General features: G+C 43.4%; 2 protein-coding genes across 8 annotated transcripts in view; one reads left to right on the top strand and one right to left on the bottom strand.

Moving 5' to 3' along the window:
• camta1a (calmodulin binding transcription activator 1a) overlaps positions 1 to 4,545 on the bottom strand; it is a 383,457-nt gene extending 378,912 nt beyond the window's left edge. For all 6 annotated transcript variants that reach the window (XM_061675293.1, XM_061675285.1, XM_061675310.1 and 3 more), the window contains exons 1-2: positions 4,475 to 4,545; positions 1,734 to 1,835 (exon numbers count right to left, since the gene is read on the bottom strand). In XM_061675293.1, the coding sequence (XP_061531277.1) occupies positions 1,734 to 1,835; positions 4,475 to 4,499 (127 nt within the window). In that variant the 5' untranslated portion in view covers positions 4,500 to 4,545. The remainder of the gene's footprint in view (positions 1 to 1,733; positions 1,836 to 4,474) is intronic.
• A 4,599-nt stretch (positions 4,546 to 9,144) lies between these two features.
• Positions 9,145 to 23,870, top strand: dnajc11a (DnaJ (Hsp40) homolog, subfamily C, member 11a). Of its 2 annotated transcripts, XM_061675265.1 has the most exons (16): positions 9,145 to 9,230; positions 10,113 to 10,242; positions 10,324 to 10,397; positions 10,835 to 10,936; positions 11,183 to 11,311; positions 11,406 to 11,528; positions 16,664 to 16,737; positions 16,817 to 17,006; positions 17,129 to 17,214; positions 17,311 to 17,427; positions 19,806 to 19,961; positions 20,083 to 20,152; positions 20,336 to 20,393; positions 21,043 to 21,185; positions 21,729 to 21,858; positions 23,448 to 23,870. In XM_061675265.1, exons 1-16 carry the CDS (start codon positions 9,159 to 9,161, stop codon positions 23,471 to 23,473), a joined length of 1,680 nt encoding a protein of 559 aa, XP_061531249.1. In that variant the 5' UTR covers positions 9,145 to 9,158; the 3' UTR covers positions 23,474 to 23,870. The 2 variants fall into 2 exon arrangements, with proteins under 2 accessions (XP_061531249.1, XP_061531257.1); XM_061675273.1 differs by lacking the exon at positions 9,145 to 9,230 and having other exon boundaries at positions 10,145 to 10,242; positions 10,341 to 10,397.
• The last annotated feature ends 581 nt before the right edge of the window (positions 23,871 to 24,451 follow it).

The raw sequence follows: 24,451 nt of genomic DNA, 5'->3' as shown, positions 1-24,451 counted from the left end.
AAGTCTAGGAGGACGAGCGTTGCACTGCCACTCGTCTCGCAGGAGTCTAGCACGAGTGTTTGACCCACTGCTCAGGGAATTGGAACAAAAACCCTCTTGTGGGTAAAAATTTTATCGAATCTTACATGACGCATTGTCTATGCATTTTTTTTCCCATCAACACGCATGTCCACCTTGGTAGCATCCACTGGTTACAGCGTTAACATGGCTCTAAGTGGTTATTGTAGTGTAGCGGAACACAGCATAATAAGGGAAGAGTGTCAAAAAGTCAAACAGCTGAAAAAAAAAGCCTATTACTAGAAGTTCAACAAACATGCACACACGGTTAACTGCCTGCAACAAACTGAAAATGAGTCTTTATGTGTTCTCGGCCCTCACCAAACTCACCCATCCATAAAAATCCCATCTCAAGGAGAGCAGAGGTGAGGTCTCTCTCTCTCTCTCTCTCTCTCTCTCTCTCTCTCTCTGTCTCTCGCTCACTCTCTCTCTTCTATGTAACACCTCTCGCTCTCATTCACTCTCTCCCTGCTGCTTACACATGCACACAAACAAAAGACTGTTCTGTATCATAACTGCTCCAACAATTACTCAGACGATTACTCAGATCAATGGCATATCTGCCTGCCATAGAGTGTCCGGCCAGAAACAACCCCCAGGCTGAATACATTAAAGCCGCACAGTGAAACAACTCACAATAACAGAAGAAAGGGGAAAATAGCAAGAGGGCTATTGTCAGTTGTCACAGTCATGTGTGTGTGAGAGAGGGCAAAAGTGCAACAGCATTCTGCATCTACACAGTCTGCATCTACAGTATGTTTCATAGAGCTGCACGAGCGAGGGCTGGCCTTTAAATCTTTCAAAAGAGTCTCTTTTGAAGAAGCCGAAAAAAACAAAACAAAAAACACACAGAGCAGCAGTGACACATATCGAGCGAGGAGTCTAACAAGGGGTTGCTGCTGATTTCAGACTCCCTATTTAGAAATGACAATACATGAGCACACTTAATTAGCCAGTCTATAGTCTAGATCAACAGCCACAGTGAAGAGACTGGTGTATTCATTAACAACGAAGGGGCTGCTTTCTTCTGAGGAACAATCTGACTCGGGTTTTTTTTCTAAAGACAAATGAAGGGAAAATCCCCCGCAAATAAAAGGCGGGGCTTCGGCCTACATTTCCAAATGATTCCTGCTCAGACACGTGACAGAGTTGAAATCATTCCCACCGAAAAAACTCAACTGTGACGTCTTTCTTGCTTGTCCCCCCACTACAGGGAGCACACATGTGTCCCTCTGGAGGCAAATAAGATACAACAGGATGTTGAAGTTGATTTGATGTTAAAAGTAGGATGGGGAAATGCAGGAAAACTGCAAAATTCAAAGGTGATGGCTCCGGTCATGACCTCTCTCTTGCTCTTGCTCTTTCTCTCTCTCTCTTTCTCTCTCTCTCTCTCAACAGGTGAGACACCCCTGGTCCCTTAGCCACGGCATGGAACAAACCCTCTTTGTTAACGACAACGATTCAGTTATTGAAAGTATGATCCTGCAAAGCTGATACTTTAATCACCGGAGCGGCTGTAGGTGGTGTTATGTTGGAGAAGACAATGGGGAAGGGAGGATGTAGGATGGGGGAGAGATGGAATCGAGGAGTAAATAAATGAATCTGTGAATGAATAATTGATTGGCCAGCGCGTGGCCTCTCGGAGCAGCAATGCAGTATTAATAACTGACTCTTACTGTTGGTCTCTGTGTCATCACTGATACTCTTAGGTGGACCGTGGCCAGCATAACACACGGTTGATCTGTACATTCGATCCGGATTACGAACTTTCTTCAGTCCTTCAGGAGGCAAAGACAAAACAAAGTAGAGAAAAAGGAAGAAAATGAATCATTTTTGTAGCCTGTTATGGCTGAAGAAATTCCCCATGCAAACAGACAGAAATCACAACATATGGCAACAAAATACGAAACAATAACAATAAAACATTAAGGTACTTTATTAGGTACCTGTTATATTAATACGCTTAGCCCTCTTTTTACAAGTACAAAAGATGTTTTACTAGAATTAGCAGAACCCTGTTCCACCCCTGTTGACTTTTGTGTGAATTTAAGAAAAATCCTCAAACTTCTCAAACTGCACTCAGTCACTCACTTACTGCTGTGAACGTTTATATTTGTCAATTGGAATCTAACCGCTCCCTGCCACCAATGAGTAAACTGTATTCGTCAAGTATGTTTTTCAATGCGAGATTCAGGCTGGTAAACTACTGTCTTGACTACCAGATCCCTGTAGATGGCGGCATTGCATTGCTTTATATTTGAGGGCAGCACAGTTTGAGTCGAAGATAAAAACTAAATTTTAGAAGTACTAAAGTATTAAAGAAGAACTCTGCTTTGAAAACAGCAAAATGAGTTAACAATTAAAGCAAGCTAACAACATGCCAATCGCTCAGTTGAGGCTACAGGTCATTTGACCTTGAATTTAAATGTACATTCATGAACAATTCATCCTTAGGGGCAAAAGTTCTGATATTTCAAGCTCTTTGTTTTGTTTTCATTCTTTGGTGAGGCTGAAAGACATACCACGATGGCAGTCTTTTCAGTGTCCCCCAGGCTTTGAGCTCAGTAATGGCCGCATGTTGCTTTTTATGGGTGCTAAAATAAAAAAGCAACATGACTGCCAAGGGCCCTGACAAAAGAGTTAGCTGGAGTGCAAACCTCAGGGCGTAAACAGTAGCACACTGAGTAAGACTGGGTCACGGCCCGCCTGGATTTAACACAACACGCAGCCCTCTGTGGTTCGTCATCGTCTGGGATGTCAAACTACTTAGAGGGCTCATCGCTACCTGCAAACCCCAAAGGTCAAAAAGGCGCCTGACAGCCATTGTGATGTTTGAAAAGTGGACGCAGTGTGCCTCTCAGACCAGGACACATTTGCATTTGCAGGTCCTCCTCTTTTTTTTTTTTTTTGCCCATCCGCCGGCCTCTGGGGGACACTCAAAATAACTTCCTGAGCTCAGCAATGGGACTCCCAAGTGGAGGTTGTGAGGTTGTGTATGGCACAGCCGTATACTGTTCGTTAGGTTGCAGACGTCTAGATGGATACGTGACGACGCCACATGGTGAAGTCATTACAGTACTGTACAAGCATACAAGCAGACGTCTTCATTTTTATTTATTTTTTTGCCACAGAAAAACGCTTCACATTGTGAGTGTGCTTCTGTAGCTCAACATCACCCCCTGGTGGGGCTCTGTGCATCAGTTCACTTGAGCTGAATTCATCACATGGACAGGTCATTTTGAGCTCATAAAAATAATTGTACAAACACAAACAAGTGTTTGGAGTGGTTGACTCTGAACTCTAAGTAAAAGTACATCACAAAGATATTACGTGCTGGGAAACATCATTATTTCTCTGGAAATGTAGTGTTTTGCCTTTTTTTTTTTTTTTTTTTTACATATGACGTAAATGGAAGACATTTCAGCCTTAAAAAAGGTAAATAAATATGCATGTCAGGTTTACAAGAGTCATTATACTTGAGGTGATTCAATAAAGCTGATAATGCGAGATTCTCATCCCGGTTCAATACGACGGATGCGCTTGCCAAACTCCTCATTATACAGCAGATTTCCCCATTTCCTACCTCGCGTTGTTACAATTCCACGGTTCGTCCAATACCCCACTAAATAAGTGTAATGGCTTTCACTTCAAGTTAGTGAACCGTATGGAATCAGAGGAGTAGGGGAGTAGGGTGGGGGGGGGGGACATCACTTTGGTGCTGTAAGCCTCCATCCTCTCCGTTTCCACCGTCCGGTGTGACGGCATTCAACCCCGGCGAGTGGGGACGTTCCACGGTAGAAGCCTCTAATATATAGGCCAAGTACTTGGGAGTCAAACTGGGATCAGGAAAACACAGGAAACCGTGTTCTCCTGGACTCCGTTAGTTTGACACGGTGCTAGCTGTATGTCAAAAACGCTCCGACGTGAGCAGAGTAAACAATAAAAACTAGATTACACGTTTGTACGCGTCGATCCTCGTGGTTTTGCAGTAGCGAAATCACGAGGCAGCGACAGTGGAGGAAAACGGGAGAAGTTGCTCGACGCCGCATGACATGCTGTCATTAACTTAGCTCGGAGCCCGAGTCCACGCTAAACACGCCACTTCCCGCACTCGTCCTTCGCTCCCGTGGCGCCGCTTTGCACCGAGCAGGCTAATGTTAGCCGGCTAGTGTCTCCACGTTTGCGCCGCCTGTTCGCGAGGAGACAACAAACAGCAAAGACGTGTTTTTTTTTTTTTTGTTTGTTTGGGTTTTTGTTTTGTTTTTGGTGGGTGGGGGGAGAGGGTGGCGAAAACGTCTCCACTCGCGCGCGTCGCCTGCTCGACACTTCCAACTATTCGCCGAGAAAAAAAAAAAAAGAAAAAAAACACACGCACGCACACGTAGCAAGTGTATTAATCCTATTATTTTTCTCTTACCTTCCGGCTTGTTTTCGGCAGCCATTTCCCCTTCACGCGCAACATCCTCCTCCTCCTCACGACCGTGGGTACCACGCGCGTGCACGGCGAGGATAGCACGCGGAGGGAGTGGATCGAGGAGCGGGCGGCGAGTCCGTCCGAACCAGGCCAACTTACTATTGGCTGCCAGGCGGTGACTGACAACACACACACACACACACGTCTCCCCCTCCTCACCTTGTGTGTGTGACAATACTACTTCCTGTTCAGACACCTAAGCCTCATCCTTAATCAAATAAAGGTTGTTTAGCAATGGATAATCAATATCAGTGGGGGGGTGGGGGGGGGTGGGGGTTACAATTTGTGAATTGTGAATATTTCATCCAACCATTTGCAGGTGATCTGGGGTCTATCCCAGCGGGGGTACACCCTGGACTAGTCTCTACCCAATCACAGCTAGATTCAGCCTCATGGACAATTTAGAGTGCCAAATGAATCTAACGTGCATGTTTTGGGGAATGTGGAGGAAGTTGGAGAAACCCCACGCAAGCACCGGGTGAACATGCAAACTCTACACAGGAAGGATGCAGCCAAGAGTTGAACCCAGAACCTCGGAACTGTGCGGCAGATGTGCTAACCACTCCCTCACCGTGCCACCATTGATATTTCAATGAAAAAAAGCAGTCAAATAAAGTAGGCTACAGTGAGATACGAGTGATCCGACTTACGAGTTTTTTCGCGATACGACTTGTCATTCGACTGATTTTTTGTTTTTTTTGTTTTTTTGTCTCAACTCACTTCACAATAAGCGGCAGTTTGGCAGATAGTGAATGAATCTTCAAGAGGCTTCAAGCTGTTTAAAGCCACACCCAGTTGGAATGTACTGTCAAAATAAACAGAACAAAGGAAAAACCAAGCAACGCTGCCTTAAGAATGACTCGCGAGCTCAATGCTAACATACTGTATAATAGAAAACGCCTTTGACATGCTAACAGTTAAAAACAAAAGTAGCGTTTTTAGATCCCTTTAAGCTACAGATATTTGAACACAAACGGTGGGGCAACACATGTATACAGACAATATCACAATGCTCACAGACATATTTTTTTATCCTCTGCAAAACACGACTACACTGAGTCACTAAGAGTACTGGTGGCTCTTACTCATTTGGTTCTGTATAACTGTACTATACTGGTCCCCGGTGGTAACACATGCACACGAGACGGCGCAGCACAATGAATTGAAGCATTAAATCATGATACAAAAACTGTTTAATTCTTTACATTCTTTTTAATTATGTTTTACTCTGTTTTATAAAGTAAAATATTATAAAGGGCTATTTTACTTATTTAAAAACACACTGTGTGTTACGTGAAGTATTTCACATACAGATATCTTGTTTTTGCTTTGAATCAGCTCGCTGTGTGGCTCCCAAGAAAGTGAAAACTGCAAGTGATTTTGCAATATTAAGCACTGGAAAGTATCACCTTCCGGCAGAGTCCGGGTCAGCTCTTGCTGGTGGCTCAGCATCCTGGTTTAAGTTTTCCGATTAAAATGAAAGGCAATCAAATTAATCTGTTCCATCTCCTCCTACTTCTAGTCACCGTTGCATTCTCACCTGCATTTGGGTGTGTCAAATAGTGGCCCTGCCATCTGCAAGGTAACTTGATTCTGGGGATAGAATGGATTAATTCTATTTCCATTTATTTTAATAGGAAAATTTGCCTTGGTTCGTGAAAATTTCAGCCTGTGAACGAATTAAGTTTGAGATTCTGGACTTGACTTCACTGATTCCAGTGCTGTTTAACCCCAGAGGGAACCCACTGAAATAAAAGGCATAGCATGGGTTGACATCACGGAATGGGTCATTTAACTTTTTTCACCCTTAACATAAACACGCACTGCAAATGTCAATCTGAGAAGGAGCTTCTCTAGACCATAGCTCGCTACGCCCATGACAGACTCCAAAACAGGTCGTTGAGAGTGAAGTATCTTGTGATGGGGGAGCTGGAATACTGTCCAGGCAAATCCAAAATTATGACTTTTTTTTTTTTTTTTATTGTGAACACTAGCAATTACTCTTGAATGGTGTGGCCCAAAATAATTACTCCCTCTTCCACTATATGTTATCTACCATTTCTACAAAGTACTATTTCTAGTATCTGTTCAGCTGTGGTTGGAGCTGATGCCCTATTATAGAGAAATCAAGAATATATAATCTCCTGTTTCAATGCCAGTTTTTGTAATGCTGCCCATAGTGGAAGTCTTAGATGGTCATGGATGTCTCTCTCCCATTTCTGACATCATTTTGGTCTACTATCAGGCCGCAGCGCACTAAGCGACGCGGCAGAACTGGACAATTGTGAACAAATTACAGTCTGCGACTCAGACCCGCATACCTGGCGATTGACCCTTGCACACATACAATACCAAGTCAGTGAATGATAAAACTGCAACCCCTGTGGTTCTTATTGGGGAACAATGTTTGGAGGTGCCACATATATTGTACTGTACTATTTTTTTTTACCACAGAAAAAATGGCACGGCTGTTAAGGAAGAAACGGATTGTCCTAGCAACTGTAACTACATTATAGTAATACAAAAAGAGGAAGCGGCCAATAAATAAAGGAGAAAGTTTCGATATTTGAGAGGCTGTTGGCAATGATCCCCGTATTCATTGACTGCGCTTGTGCATTTTGGCGATAGACTCTCCACGTTTTGCTTTTTAACCACAGGTACATATGAAATTATAAACATAAACTAGTTAATTATTTTGGTAACACACAATATAGAGATAATGTATTGGTAACCCTTCTGAAATGTATACTTTTGTTGTGAAAGCTCATGTGATACAATATGGCATTTTTGATTGGCCCTTATACCTGCAACATTGCCACACCTGCAATTCAAATTTTGAATAGCATCAAAACTAGTTAAAACTAGTTGTAGAACGCCGCACGCTGCCTGACAGCTTAGTTGATTTCGGCCACTTAACTTGGTGCCGCGGGCCTTAGACGGCAAACTCATTGAGACTGAATCAGCAGCACCACTATAGAGACAGACAGAATCCTTAACGATCAATCAATTATTGCAACCATTCCTACCATTGGGACAATTGATCCCCCAGCAGTCAGCTTTGTGGACCACTACACTACTGGGTTTTAACCCCACTCAATCCTGTCAAATTATCTTTCAGCAAGGCAGCTCCTGTGTCTGTGTCTTGACAGGATATGCCAGCATTATTATCATCATTGTGTGAATCAGTAAATAGGTAAATGAAGCCAATTCAACATTTTGGAGCAAAGGCACATTTTCATATCATCCAGTGTGCCTTTAAGGTTCCCGCCTTCTATTATGGTGGCGGGGCTTGGCTCGACAATAGGGTGACAGCGTTAAATAACTACAAGCAATCTAATTACAGATCATTGAGCTTGATACACGTTGCTGTTGGCACTCTTGTCAAATACTGCACTTAAGGATAGCCTTCATCCTACATTAACAGGCTGTGGGCCATCAGCGCCGAGATGGTGGACGAGGTGGTGCTGAAAGGACAGCTCCTCTGCTGCCTGCTGGCCTTGCATAGTATTAAAGAAAAAAGGCTCTACTGTAGAAATGAAAATGGGAAACCTGTGAAAGTATTCATGTGGATTTATATTCTTTGCAGTTGATTTCTGGGGAATAGCTGCCTGATGATATATCATTGTTGTGTTAGGTTATAAATGTTAAAAGTGTTTGGATTAGGGCTGTAACTATTATTTTAATAATTGATTAATCTGACAATTAGTTTTTCGATGAATAGATCCATCCATCCATCCATCCATCCATTTTCTGTACCGCTTATCCTCACTAGGGTCGCGGGCATATACTGGAGCCTATCCCAGCTATGTTCAGGCGAGAGGCGGTGCACGCCCCGAACTGGTCGCCAGCCAATCCCAGGGCACATATAAACATACAACCATTCACACTCACATTCACACCTACGGGCAATTTAGAGTCTTCAATCAATCTACCACGAATGTTTTGGGGGATGTGGGAGGAAAGCAGAGTACCTGGAGAAAACCCACGCAGCACAGGGAGAACATGCAAACTCCACACAGGAGAAGCCGGGATTTGAACCCCTGTCCTTAGAACTGTGAGACAGATGTGCTAACCAGTCGTCCACCGTTCCGCCGATTAATAGATAAATTGGATAAAAAATAAACATAGTTATATTTCCATCCCTTTATCAAAATACAGGATAATGGAGAAAATGCACAAACATAAACTGATTTTGATTCAGTTACTAGTTTGGTCTGTAAAAGTAAGTTAAAAAAAAGCAAAGTAAAAGCAGACGTTTGAAAATGCCTTATTCTGTTAAAACACAAAGATAATCAGTCTGCTTTCATGGGGGACTATAGAAATCTGGGAATATAATATAATATAATATTGTATTATATTATATTATATTATAGATAGATAGATAGATAGATAGATAGATAGATAGATAGATAGATAGATAGATAGATAGATAGATATGAAATGCCTAATTGTAAATACACATATTTGCAGCTGCTATGTTAAAATTCCGACAGATACACTTATCAGGCAAGAAATGCAAAACACTAACCTCTCCAAAAGCGCTCCGCTACACAAGGTGGCGCTAGAGGGCGACTGCCGTTGTGTAACTCAAAGGACGTGACGAAGAAGAAATGACCGGGGAGTAAACATGGCGTCCGCCTTAGACGATGATGAGATCTCCAGTGATGATTACTATTCCCTCCTAAACGTCCGGCGAGAGGTAAATTATACATTAGTATTCTAAAGAACTCATTTGTGCAAACATGCTCAAGCTACTTAGTTTGGCGTTACGCGTGTAATGATGTTTCACGTTAGCCAAACGACTAATTTGTGAGTGTGACCCTCGATATTGAGTACTGTTCTCTGCCTCCGGCTCGACACTTTTTCCCAGGTCGTAAAACAAGTTTATTGGCTGTCAGTTTTACTTCACGAACTAACCGGTCAACGAAACGGCGTCGATTCGTGCACGCTAATTCGCTTTTCCCGGTTCGTGATAAAATAGTTTTAGTTTACGCATTACTGTATTGTAAACACCGTTCACAAGGGCTACTTTGCTAATGCTGTCAGTGTCACCATTGACTACACCTGGGTTTACTTACAGTTGATCAGATTAGACCTTGAATGTCAGGTGATCAAGTGCTCACTGGTGCCTTCACTTGATTCTTACTAATGCGGTGTACCGTGTGCACATGCAAGGGTGGGTAGAGTAGCCACAAATTATATTCGAGTAGTGTTACTTTGAAATGAAGGGACTTGAGTAAAAGTAAAATGTCATCCAAATAATTACTTGAGTAGAAGTAAGTAAATATCCCGTGGGGGTGGGGGACTACTCACTGGTGAGTAACGTCTGATTTTATTTTGTTTAAATCAAAGTATGAACGTCACCTAGTCAAAAATATAAAATGGGATTGTGTAGATTCAGATATTGCACAATACCCCTTTAATTGAAACAATACATTTAATATTTGCAATAAATACATTTAGGCAAATACTGCCACTTAAATTAAAATTCTTTCTTTACACTCATGAAACAGTTGGAGAAACCAGGAAAAACCTTTTGTTTCCCCTTCATATTTATATTTCCTTCATCTTTGTGCTTCAGGCAACGCAGGACCAACTGAAGGCGGCATACAGACGATTATGCATGTTATACCATCCAGACAAACATCGAGATCCAGAACTAAAGCGACAAGCAGAGCAGCTTTTTAACCTCGTACATGAAGCTTATGAAGGTAGCACACAACATGCTGACTGTTTAACACATCTAGCAACACCAACATTCATGGATACTTTACTATTGTATGTTTTTCTAGTGCTGTGTGATCCACAGGCACGAGCAATCTATGATATCTATGGCAAGCGTGGACTTGATGTTGACGGATGGGAGGTAAGTGGCTATAAATTATTATCAAGTAAGCTATATAAAGCAAAGTTTTGAAATGTTTTTAAATCTGGACACAATATTTCATAGAAAATACAAACTGAAGATAAAACTAGGTGAACGGAGTTGCAGCGTCACAAATATAACGTCTAATCAAAAAGGCCATACCATATCACGTGGCCTTCTAAAACCAAAATGTACATTTCCAGTTATGTGTGTGATTCAGCCAGCCCCTGCCATTACAAAGCCATACCAATCAAGAATATTACAATATGTATCTTGTTTACAATCGTATTTCACATACTTTATTATGTACTTATGTACTTTTTACATTGCAGTGAATTTGTTTGTTTGTGTGTGTGAGGGGTCATTTCCCTGATGTGTCTTTTTTCAGTCGCTTGGTGTGTGGCAGGCGCAACTCATACAGTATGCTGTCTCTCCAGGTGGTGGAGAGGAAAAGAACTCCAGCAGAGATTCGAGAGGAGTACGAGCGTCTTCAGAAGGAGCGAGAGGAGAGGAGACTGCAGCAAAGGACCAACCCAAAGGTATGTTCGGTGGTCGACAACTGGCCTCAGCTTGAATCACTTGAATGGTGCGTCTTTTCAAGAGAGCTTGTTCTGTAACTTCATTGGTTTGGAATGACACAAAATGGCTGGTGTCCAGCTTCTTACCAGTCAAAATTCTGAACTTGTCCTTTTCGAACAATCAAATATAATTATAGCAAGCAAGCAATATAGAAAGTCATCACTGACTACTTTGGCACTTTTTTTTCTACCGCTCTATATTCAAAGGGAACAATTAGTGTGGGTGTTGATGCCACGGACCTCTTTGATCATTATGAAGAGGAATATGAGGACATGGTCGGAGGTGGCGTCCCGCATGTGGAAATCAACAAGATGCATATATCACAATCCATAGAGGTGACACAGTATGCCAGATTGTATGTTATTAACTCTGTTTTTTTTAAGGCTGTGTGGCAGGTGTTATGAACTCTGCATGTGTGTTCTTCCGCAGGCCCCTCTTACCACAAATGACACAGCCATCTTGTCTGGTTCTCTGTCCACACACAATGGAAATGGAGGTGGGACTATTAACTTGGCCCTGAGGAGAGTCACCTCAGCTCAGGGTTGGGGAGAGGTATGTTGCTCAGACATGGACACTACTCACAAAAATTGAGGAGTATTGGGCTTACGGGTAAAATTTCAGGATGCACGATAGCTTAATCTTGGGAGGTACTGCTCTGATTTCTCCCTATTTTGTTACGGGCAGTTCAGGAAGAGACAGCGTGTGAGTACCATGTGGTGCTTGACGTTTATCTACCGTGGCTTGTGATTGGCTGACACAAGGAATCACATGGTTTAGTTTAGGCATCGTAACTTCTGATTGGTCAGTTCCGAACGACCAGAAGTTAGCTCGTCATCGGCCTCAGATCTGAAAAACAGCGACGCCTGCAGAGTCACCAAACAACAATTGCACGGACAGAACAGAATCGCCGGTGGTTACTATACTACCTGAGCAAAATACAAATATTGGAAAGAAACATAACTAAAAGAAGAAAAAAAAAAACGCTCATATGAAGGTATTTACTCGATGTACATTTTTAACACCTAACGGCTCACAGCCTCTTTGTTTTTGGAATGTTTTTATTTAAATATTGTGTGACGGTCAGGTGCGAAGGCATGGTCGTATTCGTCACCGAGTGTGCTTCGATGCTAATACCATGACTAAACTACCTTTGTTTTATAACCATGTTTATGTTATACTATATTAAACGCGACTGTGGCGATTTTAGGTCAAAATTCTTTCCTTTTTGGTAAGTACACATTTGTAGCTGTCACTATACTGTTGTCGCTACGAGTTAGTGGAGCGTTAGCATGTCAATAGGTTTTGCTGTTAGTTCTTCAGATAGCTAGTTAGCATGTGTGTATGGGCTTTTGCCGTTAGTTGTCCAGTGTTAGCATGTCTATAGTTTCATTGCTAGGTAACTATTTGGGTTTTGTGGCTACAGTTATTGTCTCTTAATGTGCTCCTGTAAATTTAAGGCTGCTCATTCGTGCACAGACGTGTGTATACTTTACATAACGTCATTTGAGTAAAGTCTACTATAGTGCACTGTTAGTGTAGTAGTGAGCAGGTAAACAGCCTTGCCAGATCATTTATAATTGTCAAGCCCTGTTATGTCGTAGTATAGCTTACATCAGTAATTTTCTTTTAACATTTAAATCAGTCTGTGTTAGGGCTGGGTGATTAATTGATTTTATTGTTTAATTTGAGTTTGTGTATTGTTTATTGCAATCTCAGCACATTTCTCATTACTTTTTCCACACGGGGCCTGGGAGCTTTGAATATTTGTTCCCCCTTAATACAACCCCAGTTCCAATGAAGTTGGGATGTTGTGTTTAACAAATAAAAACAGAATACAATGATTTTCAAACCATGTTCAACCTATATTTAATTGAATACACTACAAAGACAAGGTATTAATGTTCAAACTGATAAACTTAATTGTTTTTAGCAAATAATCATAAACTTAGAATTTTATGGCTGCAACACGTTCCAAAAAACCTGGGACATATTAGAGCCCTTCCCAGATGACCGAGCTTCTCACCCTCTCTCTAAGGGAGAGCCTGGATACCCTGCGGAGGAAACTCATTTCGGCCGCTTGTATCCGGGATCTCGTTCTTTCGGTCATAACCCACAGCTCGTGAGGGTAGGACCGTAGATCAACCGGTAAATTGAGAGCTTCGCTTTTCGGGTTAGCTCCTTCTTTACCACAACGGACCAATACAAAGTCTGCATCACTGCAGACGCTGCACCGATCCGCCTGTCGATCTCCCGTTCCACTCTTCCCTAACTTGTGAACAAGACCCCAAGATACTTGAACTCCTCCACTTGGGGCAGGATCTCATCCCCGACCCGGAGAGGGCATGCCACCGTTTTCCGACTGAGGACCATGGTCTCAGATTTGGAGGTGCTGATTCTCATCCGCTTCACACTCTGCTACGAACCGCTCCAGTGAGAATTGAAGATCACTGCTTGATCAGAATCAGAATCAGAATCATCTTTATTTGCCAAGTATGTCCAAAACACACAAGGAATTTGTCTCCGGTAGTTGGAGCCGCTCTAGTACAACAGACAGTCAATTTACAGAACACTTTGGAGACGTAAAGACATTGACAAAAAACAATTGTGCAAAAAGATGCAGAGTCCTCCAGCACTTAGAGCAGTTTGAATGACTAATATTGCGATAGTCCGGTGCAATGACCATTGTGCAAAGGGCGCTGAGACTTCAAGGAGTGTATGCGGTTTAAAGTGACGAGTAGTGCTATCATCTGGGACAATGTTGGTTGTGCAAATGTTACAGATACTCCTCAATCAGTGTGCAAATGGAGCAGATGCTACTCTGGCATGAGTGGCCAGTATATGCAAATAGTCCAGCATGGCGAGACAACTATAGTGAGTGCACGAGTAATACATAATTGGCCCCACAGAAATGTGACAACGAACTCAAATCAAAAACTGCCAGGCTAATGTAATGGAATTATTGGTTAGGTGTTTAAGAAGTTGATCGCAAGAGGGAAGAAGCTGTTGGAATGTCTACTAGTTCTAGTTTGCGTTGATCGGTAGCGCCTACCTGAGGGAAGGAGCTGGAAGAGCTGGTGACCGGGGTGCAGACGGTCCGAGAGGATTTTGCACGCCCTTGTCTTAGTTCTGGCAGCGTGCAAGTCCTCAATGGTGGGTAGCGGGGTACCGACAATCCTTTCAGCAGTTTTGATTGTCCGTTGCAGTTTGTCCTTTTTTGTAGCAGCACCAAACCAGACTGTGATGGAAGAACACAGGACTGATTCGATGACCGCTGTGTAGAACCGTCTCAGCAGCTCCGGTGGCAGGCCGTGCTTTCTCAGAAGCCGCATCATCTGCAAAACCAAATCATCTGCAAAAAGCAGAGATGCAATTCTGAGGCCACCAAACCGGACCCCCTTTACGCTTCGGCTGCGCCTTAAAATTCTGAACAGAATCGATGACAAAGGGGCAGTCTTGGCGGAGTCCAACCCTCACCGGAGGACAACCTTCACCGGACGAGTCAATGCAGATCAAACTGTTGACACCGGTCGTACAGGGACCGAACAGCCCGTATCAGGGCATTCTCTAAGTCCACAAAAAACATGTTGACTGGTTGGGCGAACTCCCACGTACCCTCGAGGACCCCTCCAAGGGTGTAGAGCTGGTCCACTGTTCCACGGCCAAGACGAAAACCACACTGCTCCTCCTGAATCTGAGATTCGACTTCCAGATGGACCCTCCTCTCCAGCACCCCCGAATAGACCTTACCAGGGAGGCTGAGAAGTGAAATCCCCCTGTAGTTGGAACACACCCTCCGGTGTTGGAACACACCACCACCCCAGTCTGCCAATCCAGAGGCACTGCCACTGATGTCCATGCGATGTTGCAGAGGCGTGTCAACCAAGACAGCCCCACAACATCCAGAGCCTTTAGGAACTCTGGGTGAATCTCATCCACCCCCGGGGCCTTGCAACGAGGAACTTTTAACCAACTTGGTGACCTCAACCCCAGAGATAGGACAGCCCGCCTTGGAGAACCCAGACTCTGCTTCCTCATGGGAAGGCGTGTCGGTGGAGTTGAGGAGGTCTTCGAAGTATTCTCCCCACCGACTCACAATGTCCCGAGTCGAGGTCAGCAGCGTCCCATCCCCACTATACACAGTGTTGATGGTGCACTGCTTCCCCCTCCTGAGACGGCGGATGGTGGACCAGAATTTCCTCGAAGCCGTCCGGAAGTCTTTCTCCATGGCCTCACCGAACTCCTCCCATGCCCGAGTTTTTGCTTCAGTGACCAGTGGCCAGCCGGTACCCATCAGCTGCCTCAGGAGTCCCACAGGCCAGTTGACAGCTCCGCCCCTCTCTTCACCTGAGTGTCCAAGACATGCGGCCGCAAGTCCGATGGACACCCTTATGTTTGAACATGGTGTTCGTTATGGACAATCCGTGATGAGCACAGAAGTCCAAAAACAGAACAATGCTCGGGTTCTGTTTGTGGGGGGCGTTCCTCCCAATCACGGTCTACCAGGTCTCACTGTCATTGCCCACATGAGCATTGAAGTCCCCCAGCAGAACGATAGAGTCCCCAGCGGGAGCGCTCTCCAGCACCCCATCCAAGAACTCCAAGAAGGGTGGGTACTCTGAACTTCTGTTTGGTGCATAGGCACAAACAATAGTCAGGACCCGTCCCCCCACCCGAAGGTGGAGGGAGGCAACCCTCTCGTCCACCGTGGTGAACCCTGACATACAGGTGCCGAGCCGGGGGACAATAAGTATACCCACACCTGCTCAGCGCCCCTCACCGTGGGCAACTCCAGAGTGGACGAGAGTCCAACCCCTCTTGAGAGGACTGGTACCAGAGACCAAGCCGTGTGTGGAGGCGAGCCCAACTGTATCTCGTCAGAACTTCTCGACCTCACACACCAGCTCGGACTCCTTCCCTGTCTGAGTAGTGAAATTCCACGTCCCTAGAGCTAGCTTCTGTAGCCAGGGATGAGATCGCCAAGGTCCCTGCCTTTGGCCACCGCTCAGCTCACACCGCACCTGAACCCTGTGGCCCCTCCTACAGGTGGTGAGCCCATGGGAAGGGGGACCCACATTACCCTTTCGGGCGGTGCCCGGCCAGGCCCCATGGGTGCAGACCCAGCCACCAGGTGCTGGTCTTCGAGCCCCACCTTCAGGCCTGGCTCCAGAGGTGGGGCCCCGGTGACCCGCGTCCGGGCAAGGGAAAACATCTCCCTGAATTGCTTGTCATCAGAGGTGTTTTTGGAGCTGTGCTTTGTCTGGTCCCTCACCTAGGATCTGTTTGCCATGGGTGACCTTGCCAGGGGCATAAAGCCCCAGACAACATGGCTCCTAGTATCATTGGGACACACAAACCCCTACACCAGGATAAGGTGACAGCTCAAGGAGGGGGGAAAAAAAAAAACAAGGTGTTTTTTTTTTTTTTTAAATGAAATTGACACTTTTATTTTTCCAAGTCCATGTTAGAGAGTCACTCTAAGGAGGTCTAAATAGCCAAAATATGGGACCTTTAACGAAAATACTAATACTAAATCAAAAGTATGTTGTATGTATGAGTAAACATATTGTGTTACTACCAACCTGGAATTTCACCCGAAAGCCAAATGTCCCTTTCTGTTTGTGGGTAGTGTATCTAAAGTACATGCCATGTTGACAAGTTACAATGTCACATATTGTCTGTGCATGCAGATAGAGTTTGGCGCTGGGGACACACACGGACCTCTCTTTGGAATGAAGATATTCCGAAATCTGACGCCACGCTTGTAAGATTCTGGAAAAGATCCTGCTGGATGATTTAAAGATTGACAATGATGTGAGGATTTTTTTTTGGTTGTACTTCAGCTTTGTGACAGCGCAGTGCGGACTCCAGTTTTCGTCTCGAGGCGTGCGTCCTGGGATCACCACGGTGCTGGCCCGTCACCTCGACAAGAACACAATGGGTTACCTGCAGTGGCGTTGGGGGATCCACTCCTCCATGAACACTAGCATAGTCAGGGACACCAAGAGCAGCCATTTTACCGTCGCAGTGCAGGTCTGCCGCCAGCACTTTTGTGTGCGTGCGTGCGTGCGTGTGTGTGTGTGTGTGTGCGCATCACTAGCAGATCTACATTTGCCTGTCAGCGATGAGCAACAACGTTCACTTACTCTTTGCAGCTCGGCATTCCACACACTTTTATAATGATGAGTTTCCAGTACAAGTTCCAGGATGAAGACCAGACGAAGATTAAGGGCTCAATAAAGTATGTTGTCAGAAGATAATGTATTGTTTTTGTTAATCCACTGGATATTTTGCACGTCTGTTTGTTTTTTTTTGTGTTTGTGTGTGTGTGTTGCAGGTCTGGTTTCTTTGGGACCGTGCTGGAGTACGGTGCGGAGAGGAAAATCAGTCGACACAGCATTTTGGGGGCCACAGTTAGCGTCGGGGTGCCCCAAGGTGTCTCGCTCAAGGTCAAGTAAGTGCCACTTTTATTTATTTTTCATACATTCAAGAAGACGGTTCACCGCTATTCATGACAGGGGGGAGGTTTGTTAGCAGCAATCAACAGGTCACGATTTGCAAATTATAAAGACCCTGTAAAGTCAATTCGGAAATCAGTTTCTCTTTTCGAATATAATTGCTGAAAACGTGCAAAGGCTGAGCACAATGTGATACTCAATTGTGGGATATAGTGTTAAACTGTTTTTCACCATTTCAGTTTTTTTGAGTGCCCTGTTGGAGTGCGTCGTGGAAAAGCCCCGCGACGGCCCTGTGGGATATATTCCAGACACCGGAGGCTTTAAATGGCTATGTGTAGGCTTAAGGAGAGCTGTCAAATGTTACGGAATGTCCGTATTTTACCAAAGTCACTGAACGTGGACTCGTTACGACCGTAACACTGATTGTTCCTGATTTTGGGGCGAAATACAGTATCCGGCATGTCCACATTGAACAGCTGCTTGGTGCACGCTGTTTTATTACGCCTCCTGGCTGCCAAGCCTTGGATGCAAAAGTTTTCTTAGCGTCCGATGTCAACGCGTTGTAAGTCACTGATCATCGCTTCCATGGTGGCGCATAAGCGACACGTCTTACCATGCTTCTTACAGAAGTGTCACAAAGGGAGGACGAGGAGTCAAAGCCAAACAACTTTGGATGAGTCAAAGCCAAAAATAAGTGATGTACACTTGTCACAGGTCTGGCTGGTTTTAATGGAGAGTAACCAACTTTGACCAACAAAATAACAGGCCAATTAATACGTGTTTAGAGCGATACATACAAAATGATACAGATCCACACAGGACGCTGCGTCTGAACTGGAAATAAATTAGTACGTCACTGCAAACATCACTTCAGAATGTGCACAGGAAAAAAGTACATTATTATTAATAAATAAATATTTGTAATATAAGATAACCTCATGGTGGCCGACTGGTTAGCACATCCTCCTCACAGTTCTGAGGACCCGGGTTCAAATCCGGCCTCACCTGTGTGGAGTTTGCATGTTCTCCCCGTGCCTGCGTGGACTTTCTCCGGGTACTCAGGTTTCCTCCCACGTCCCAAAAACATGCATGGTAGGTTAATTGAAAACTCTAAATTGTCCGTAGGTATGAATGTGAGTGCGAATGGTTGTCTGTTTATATGTGCCCTGCAATTGCATGGCGACCAGTTCAGGGTGCACCCCGCCTCCTGCCCACAGTTAGCTGGGATAGGCTGCAGCATACCCACGACCCTAGTGAGGATACGCGGCGTAGAAAATGGGAAAGGAAAAAAACAAAAAAGATAACCTTCATTAGTCTCACAATGGTGAAATTTGTATCGTTTCAACAGCAATTGTGTATATAGGGAATATAGATATGTAATATAAATAGCATACAAGAGAAGACATCTACAAGAAGTTCATTGCCCAAAATGGAAACCAAAATTATTGTCCATACATAAACTATACAATTCAGTCTATCAGCAATGTTATTTGTTTGTTTGCAAAAATAGTTTCAGTTTAAATTCTGCGATCTGATAAATCTGATTTAATACACTTGCTTTTTTGAAAACAGAATTGGCAAAGGCGAATTATTCCATAGAACCAACTATTTTCGATGATTGCATGTCAAAATCTCATATACTGGTACTTTGATTCAGGCTGCAACTGTGTCCGCCATTACAAGGTTGATGTAATAAAAACATTCAAATGACAACTATTAAAGCCATAATTTATTAACGATGATGATTATAACTGTCTCACGGTAATGTTCTTGACAAAAATTTGAAAATATGGAAATTCAAATTTGGATAAATTGTTCTGAAAGTAATTTTTGTTATAGGTTGGCAGCACTGCATAAAAAAGATGCTAGACGAAGTAGCATCCATATTTCCAGGTTGTAGTAGTTGTATTTAGTTAACAGTTGAGCGGGGCGTGGTTTCAGCGCACTCAGCGAACATGGCCACAACATTTAAGAACGGGCGGAGGACAATTTTGATTCCTCGTTTTATATACTTGATTTTTCATTCATTCAGATTTAGCCGGGCTGTTAACGACACTCTTCTCCGTCTCAGATTTACAAGACTTTTCACTTTACAGGGACTTTAAATTCAAGTATTTAATTACTATTATTGTTTATTTATTTTCTGCTGCCCCAAATGGAAAGGGCTCACCACTTCTTATTTTTGGTACACTCACTGACAAATCAGAGGACAGAGGACACGACTCAATCCATTTTCAGAGAAATAATAACCTTAGCTTTACACCCGTTTTTAGGCCGGCACAGTCCAACAATATGCTTTCTTGTATCATCAAATGAGATATCACACAGTTTATCTGCCTGGCTGTAAATAATAAAAGTGACTGTCTCTCTGCAGACTAAACAGAGCCAGCCAGACATATTTCTTCCCTATTCACCTGACTGACCAACTCCTGCCAAGTGCTGTATTTTACGCCACAGTTGGACCGCTGGTTGTCTACCTCGCCATGCAGCAGCTCGTTATTCGGCCCTATGTGCGGGCCCAGAAGGAACAGTAAGAAATTCTAAATTTATTTTATGCGAGGAAAGTTGCTAGAGGAAGCACCGCATGCATTATTGCAGCAGTTTTTATTTATTTTATTTTTTTATATTGCCTCCCATCTATCTTTTAACAGAGACTTGGAGAAACAGCGCGAGAGCTCAGCCTCGAACATAGCCAAGAAGAAGCAGGAGGCAGAGGCCGCGGTGAGCTCTTCACAGCTTCGTTACAGATGTAGCTGATGTTTTTAGAGACAGAGGAAATGTTGAAAGGTTGCGGTAACGGCAATGCGGAGATTGAATGAGAGAGAAAGTCTTAGTGATTTCATTTATGCATAAGATCCATCTAATCTCACATTTAGTTTCTGTGTGCCTTTTTCATCTCTGAAGGTCTTGCTCATGCAGGAGTCAGTGCGGAGGATTATTGAAGCCGAGGAGTCTCGAATGGGTATGATTAGTAATGTTCGGAAAGCTGAGCAAATCCGTAATGTCATGTTTCTTGAACATCTTGGGAAAAGCTTCAGTTCTCGAGACGCTCTAAAAATTCCCAATATTTTAGTTCAAATGTCTCTGTGGTTCATGCCGTGCCTCTTTTCTCCCTCTGGAAGAAATTAAAATTCCACTGCTCTTTGCTGAATTATGTGACAAAGCAGCAGTTTTTGTGGCACTATGGACAGCCTCGTGAACAAGGTGAACGTTTTTAGAAGGAGAATAATGGTGTTTTAATTAGTGCCATGCCTTTGACTGGCAATAATTGGTGCTTTTAAGCCAACCCTTGATTACCATACTTAAAGCACACTATTTAATATTCCGCTGTATGAATCCAGCAACTGTCACTGTAAAGGTTTGTATTTTATAGTCATCATTGGTCAGCAGACTGTGCCCTTGTAATGTGTTTCTTCTTTATATTTTTAAACAATGAGCTGATGTTCTGAAAGTTTCTGTTGAGGAGTGTTAAAATGGATTTGAACGGTCACCAGTACAGTACAGTCGAAGTGTGCTGTTTGATTCGGTCAGCTGGTGTCGCATTTGGAAAAGTAACACAAAAGCATTCGATTTCCGCTCTTGTGTTAACCCACCCCTTCCTCTGAAACCAGGTCTCATCATCCTCAACGCCTGGTACGGCAAGTTTGTGACAGACAACAGCCGAAAACACGAGAGGGCAAAGGTGATTGATGTGAGCGTGCCGCTCCAGTGTCTGGTGAAAGACTCCAAACTCATCCTCACTGAGGCCGCAAAGGTACAAGACTAAATTTCCAACTTCATCCCAAAAATTACATGATTGCAGAAATGCATGGCTGATTTCCCCAAAACTTTGAAGGTTTGACAGTAAAGTTCAACTGGGAGTGGCAATAAACAGCTTAAAACTTTTTTATTTTTTATTTGTTCATAAATTCTATCTTCCAAACTGCTGCCTGTTGTGAAGTGAGTCCAGTTTGCTGTCACCATACAGCGCTCGTTTCTTAAGTTTCCGCTCACAAGTCTCAGCAAAAAAACGTCTAAACGACGGTTAGTATCTCAAAAAACACGTAAGTTAGGTCACTCGAATTGCAAGGCACCACTGAGCATAAACACAGTGCGCCACCATTTTTCTTTTACCTTCAACAGTCCAGCCATGGCAGAGGTGCGCACTCCAGTGATACCACTGAGTGATGTTGTCACCTGTAGTAGTAGTAGTAGTAGTAGTTGTCATGCAGTAAATGTGTATCTGAATCATGCTGTATTCATGTTAGTGTTTTTTCAATTTCTTTCTGGTTTGTTTTCCCCCCCATCTGTATTTTAGTCAGGCCTCCCTGGTTTTTATGACCCCTGTGTGGGGGAGGAGAAGAGCCTAAAGGTGCTGTATCAGTTCCGTGGCGTCATGCATCAAGTCCTGTCAGGAGACTCTGAACCACTCAGGATACCAAAGCAATGTGAGTCCCTCCAGCTAATAGCGGTTAAGACACATTTCCACCACGTGGTCCAGTTTTCCTTAATGCCTTTTGGGACAGTCATCCATGATTTGCCTCACTTTTCCGAATGGGTTGTGTGGGAAGGATGGTGATAGCTTCTTTGTATAACCTGCCAATGAACTCAATGAAGAAAAATGCAACGTAATCCCGCAAGAGCAGTGATAAGGGAATTTAGTTTGGTATCCTAGTCCAATGACTGCCAACTACTGTGCCGAGGCACATTTGCGTGTTGTGAGCGATTGTGTGCCGTGGGGAATTATCCAATTTCACTTAATTGGTGTGAAAATTATTTTACTACAAATAATGTATCTTTGCCAGTGACTTATCGTGACAGACTGAACAATTAAATGCTCTTCCACTACCATCATGCATCATTATTTATTGTACCGGGTGTCCCAAAAGTCACTACTTTTTTTGTTTCAGGTATCATTTGAGGCCATCAGCATTTGATAGCTCAGCTTTGCAATTTTTGTAAGCATATATTTGCCTTGCCCATAACACACCAATTGACATTGGAGCAGTGTTGCAAAATTTTCACCTGCCAAGAGGTTTTCTGTCTTCAACTGCAGTTCAGCAGGAATTTTAGTAGCATTATGGCTGTGACATTGCTCCAAAGGGTAGTACAGTCTATGCTATCCATGGCAAGTTTCTCGAAACAGGATCTGTTCTTGATAAACCATGCAGTAGAATGCCTGCTACTACAGTCACTGATGAAAACACCAAAATCCCATAGAAGGCATTTGCACAAAGTCAGGATAGATCCGTTCAGAGGACTGCATTGGAGCTCAGCATCTACAAAATCTCAATTGAGCAATGTTTCGCTTTAGCGGTACATACTTCAGGTTGTTCAAAGGCCCCAAAAAGATCATGATGTTCAACAACCTAAAGTCTGTCCAAGTAAAGCTTTGTCACTTGTCCTGGCTTTGCGAGAATACCTGCTGTAGGAGTTCGGTGTTTTCATCACAATGGGAGTAGCAGGGCTTCCGTTGTGTGGTTTGTCAAGAACAGATGCTGTTTCGAGAAACTTACCATGGATAGCGTCAATTGTACTACACACTGGAGCAGTGTGACGGCCATCAAACATCTCAAACTGGCGCTGACCTGCAGTCGGGGACAGAAAAACGTCTTGCCAGGCAGCAATTTTGAAATGGTGCTCCAATGTCAATTGGTTAGCCATGGGCAAGGGAAAGATATGCTTGCAGAAACTGCAAAGCCTGAGCTATCAAATGCTGATGGCCTCACGTCTATCCAGATGATGCCTGAAACGAAATGGGGGGGGGACAAAGTGTATCGTGACATTTGGGACAACCTAGCTCAATAAAGGCTGGGTTACACTGCCAGTCGACTTTTGACTATCGAACCTGCAAAAATGACACACCGCACCGAATGTGACCGAAGTGAACTGCTTCGTGGAATAAGTTTTTAGGTTACTTCTGTATATATTCGCATTCCACATGAGCACATTTTGATGCTTTGAATCGTGACGTTATGCAAATCACCAGAGGTTTCCTTCATGTTTGACCTTTCTCTGTGCTTGCTCCTCTTTGCAGCTCACAGGATTGACTCAGACACATAGGAGTTCCTGTGCTGACCAAAAACAGACATCACTCAGCTGTTAGACAGAGAAACCGTATTCATCTTTGTTTTAGATACGACAGGGAACAAAGTCTTTGTCACCCAAATAGTGTTGCATTTATCGTTGATCTTTATATTGATCACTAAAAGATGCAGAATGGGGAAATAAAGCATCACAAACTGTATCCGTGGACAGAGGTCGGGTCTGCTTGAAATGTGACACTGAAATCAATGACTACCATCTTCTTAAGACCTCATCGGTGTACATTTACTTTTGTTAAGGCGTGTCTTTTATGATCATCTTTTTTGATCTACTTGTTTGACATTGCAGTGCCTATGTGATTTAAAAACAATTACACCTGTTTGTTTGCAATAATATTAAAAATCTATCTATGTCATGTTTAATTGTGCCTTTTTCTTCTTATTGGTCACTATTGCAAAGGGGCTTTGCTGTTGATGTTGAGGGATGTCAGAGCACAGACAGTTCTTTTGTTTCCCACACAGTTAGGAATAAGAATCATCTTTATTGGCCAACTATGTTAAAAACAACACAAAGAATTTGTCTCTGGTAGTTGGAGTACTCTAGTACGATAGCAAACAAGCCAATCTAACAAACTATACATTTAAAACATGACCAGAAAAATACAGTCACTAAGTTATTTAAGGTGATGAGCAGTATGGTAATAGTGCTGCAACAGCCATTGTGCAAATGATGCAGTTGTTCCTTATGGGTCACGATAAATTATTTGTCGGCATAAACAAAACGAGTTAAGTAACCTGATTTTGTTTTTTAAACCATGTTTTGCATATCAATAGCAGAATTTTCTGTCACTTAAAATTTAATCATCATAAAAAATACCAATGCGCTTGCTAATAATTGTATTATTTTCTTAAATCTAGTAATCGGCAAAGGTTGAACCGAGGCAACTGGACTCTTGTTTGTTAAATTTTATGAAAACGTTCGAAAATGACTTGGCAA

The sequence above is a fragment of the Phycodurus eques genome, chromosome 1 (genome assembly GCF_024500275.1).
Source record: "Phycodurus eques isolate BA_2022a chromosome 1, UOR_Pequ_1.1, whole genome shotgun sequence".
NCBI lineage: Eukaryota > Metazoa > Chordata > Actinopteri > Syngnathiformes > Syngnathidae > Phycodurus > Phycodurus eques.
This window is presented reverse-complemented; position numbering and strand designations above follow the sequence as displayed.

Bases quoted from the DNA above. Each gene is read 5' to 3' on its own strand.
- dnajc11a (XM_061675265.1), top strand. From the start codon at position 9,159: ATGGCGTCCGCCTTAGACGATGATGAGATCTCCAGTGATGATTACTAT. The intron at 10,937-11,182 runs GTATGTTCGGTG...CTATATTCAAAG, and splicing joins AGCAAAGGACCAACCCAAAG to GGAACAATTAGTGTGGGTGT. The intron at 11,529-16,663 runs GTATGTTGCTCA...CTGTGCATGCAG, and splicing joins CAGCTCAGGGTTGGGGAGAG to ATAGAGTTTGGCGCTGGGGA.